This window comes from Belonocnema kinseyi, chromosome 4 (assembly GCF_010883055.1).
Source record: "Belonocnema kinseyi isolate 2016_QV_RU_SX_M_011 chromosome 4, B_treatae_v1, whole genome shotgun sequence".
Taxonomy (NCBI): domain Eukaryota; kingdom Metazoa; phylum Arthropoda; class Insecta; order Hymenoptera; family Cynipidae; genus Belonocnema; species Belonocnema kinseyi.
In genome coordinates this window covers 136099325-136102235 of record NC_046660.1, presented here as the reverse complement: position 1 = coordinate 136102235, position 2911 = coordinate 136099325, and the positions used below count along the sequence as shown (strand labels likewise).

The window sequence follows — 2911 nt, the reverse complement described above, 5'->3', positions numbered from 1 at the left end:
CATTTAATTTAGAATAAAATTCATTTTTTTCTGTTAGACAATCTTCATCTAATTTTTGCCAATTATCAACATAATCGTATGGAAATACACCTTTTCTTGTTAATAATTTAAATTCATAATTATTTTTTAAATATTTTCTTGTAATCAATTTTTCATCATTGCTAAGATTTGAAGCTAATTTGGAGAGGCTACTTGGCATAAATCGAAAATAGTCTATGAATCTGAGTTTAACTTTTGTATTTTGCACCCTTTTTGTAAAGGATATATATTTTTCCTCGTTGATTGGTAATAATGAGATATCACCCTCAAAGGTTGTTGCCAATTCTTTGGTGAAAAAGTGAGGGAAATGCACTAATTCCATCTGCATTTCCGGATGTGTATTTCTTCTAGGATCGATCTGTGAATAAAAAACAATAGTTATCAATTATTACATTCAGAAATAATCTTGAACTTATTAAAATGATTAATAAGTAATGATTGTTCAACTGACAATAAGAAATTATTATTTAAATTATCGCTGCTGACACTGTCAGTGATAAACACACAAAACCACCAAACATTTCTTTGGTAAAGAATAATCAATAGAAAGAATAATAAACATGTCGGGTCGATTAGTCATTTTTTCGAGGTTATGTTTAGATTCACCTGTTTGCCCTAATCGCTGTAAGTAAATGTAGGTAATGTCAATTTAAAGTTTACGCATGTAATATTTCATTCACTTTATTTAAAACATATCCTGTCTATTCATAACGTACCTGTTTTTTTGCCATAAATAAGCGGCAAATACAATTCACTCTTCGCCCACTAGAAGTGCAGAATATCATTACTATTTTATAGTATTTATCACTTAGCAGACATTCCATAATTTTATTGGCACAGAAAAAAATTGACCTTTACTTCTCAGTTCACATGTCTCATTTCATTATTAATTAAATACGTTTATTATTTGTAATTACTATGTAACATAACCTATGTTGTTTTGACACTTGTATCCATTTAAAGTTTCGAACGCAACCATGAAAACTATGATAAACTTGATCCAAATTAGATCCAAATTAGAAGCTTCAATGCAACGACATCTAAAACTTTCAAAAATGTCCGCCAACAGAAAAACATCATTTTTTAAGTATAAATCCGAATATTCACCTAACCATTTTAAGTTTATTTTTTCCGACGGCTTGCACGCATGATTATAATATTCACCTGAAATACCCTCAACATTAAATTTAGAATAAAATTCATTTTTTTCTGGCAGAACAATCTTCATCTAATTTTTGCCAACTATCAACATATATTTCGTATGGAAATACACCTTTTCTTGTTAATAATTTAAATTCATCATTATTTTTTAAATATTTTCTTGTAATCAATTTTTCATTATTGCTCAGATTTGAAGCTAATTTGGAGAGGCTACTTGGCATAAATCGAAAATAGTCTATGAATTTGAGTTTAACTTTTGTATTTTGCACCCTTTTTGTAAAGGATATATATTTTTCCTCGTTGATAGGTAATAATGAGATATCACCCTCAAAGGTTGTTGCCAATTCTTTGATGAAAAAGTGAGGGTCGTAGCCAGTTAAATTATAAAATACTATAGGAATTACATGTGAGTCTTGATAATTTACGTTACAACTATCATGAGAAGGGCCACGCTATTTACTTTAAACTGGTCGTGGTCCCGATCTTTAACATCATCTTTTTTAAAATCTTGTTCGCAAATATGATAAACTTTTGCGTTTTGAAAAAAAATGCTTTACTTTAACGTTAAGAGTTCCAATGGCACTGGATTTTCAAAATAAGAATCTAATTTCTCAGCTAACTTTTTCAACTCATGGACAAACTGCGTGATGATGACGAAGTTCTCACCATGGACCTGCCAGAACACACCACACTTGAAGGGTTTGCTAATGATATAGCGGCAAAGATTGTTGTAAAAACAGAGGAGCAGGTTCAAAATAGAGTTGAACTAGCTTCGATGATAGTACAAAACTGGATGACAAATCATGGACTCCAGCTAGCCAGTCAAAAAACGGAACTTGTGATACTCACAAGGAAAAGGAATTTCTGCGAAAAAATTCAAGTTGAAGTCTACGGATCCAAAGTGGATGCAGCCAAATCCTTGAAGTATCTTGGCGTCAAAGTTGACCAGAAACTCAAGTTCTGGGAGCAGATAAAGTCTGCTTCAGAAAAAGCAGATAAAGTCATGGGGGCGCTATGCAGGTTGATGCCTAACATAGCTGGCCCAAAGAGTAGCAAGAGAAAAACTCTACTGAGCGTGATTCATTCCATCTTGCTCTATGGAGCTGAAATATGGGCGGATGCACTACAACACAAATCATATCGCAAGAAGAAGGCTGCGGTACAAAGAAGAGGTGCTTTACGGGTCACAAGCGCTTATTGCACGACTTCAGAAGCTGCAGTTCCAGTTATTGGATCAATGCCCCCCCCAATAGACTTACTAGCTATCGAGCGTAAACGGGTTTACGAACGATTAGAAATTGAAGGAAATCCAGAAATTATGAAAAGGGAAGAGAAAGAGTTAACTCTGTCGAAATGGAACAGACGCTGGACATCTGAGAAAACGGGGAAATGGACAAGATGACTCATCCCGGATGTAAGAAACTGGCATAAACGTGGACATGGTGAGGTGAACTTTTATATCACCCAGCTACTAAGCAGACATGGAATGTTTTATGCATCCCTGCACAAGATAGGGAAAAAGGAGACACCCCATTGTATATACTGCCCCAACGAAGCAGTCGATGACGCCGAGCACACTTTCTTTAAGTGTGACAGGTGGGCGAAGATGAGAGAAGCGGTGCAAGAGGAACTGGGCGAGTGTCTTACGCCGGAAAATGTTGTTGCGCTTATACTTCTTAAGGAGGAAAATTGGAAACTTGTAGCGGGATAT

At 34.7% G+C, this 2911-nt stretch overlaps 1 protein-coding gene across 1 annotated transcript; it reads left to right on the top strand.

Annotated features, from left to right (window-relative positions):
• Window positions 1-1831: 1831 nt before the first annotated feature.
• LOC117171125 lies at window positions 1832-2602 on the top strand. Its single transcript, XM_033358178.1, has one exon. The coding sequence runs from the start codon at window positions 1832-1834 to the stop codon at window positions 2600-2602; it is 771 nt and encodes a 256-aa protein (XP_033214069.1).
• Window positions 2603-2911: the final 309 nt, after the last annotated feature.

Coding starts and splice junctions, on each gene's coding strand:
- LOC117171125 (XM_033358178.1), top strand. CDS start 1,832: ATGGACAAACTGCGTGATGATGACGAAGTTCTCACCATGGACCTGCCA.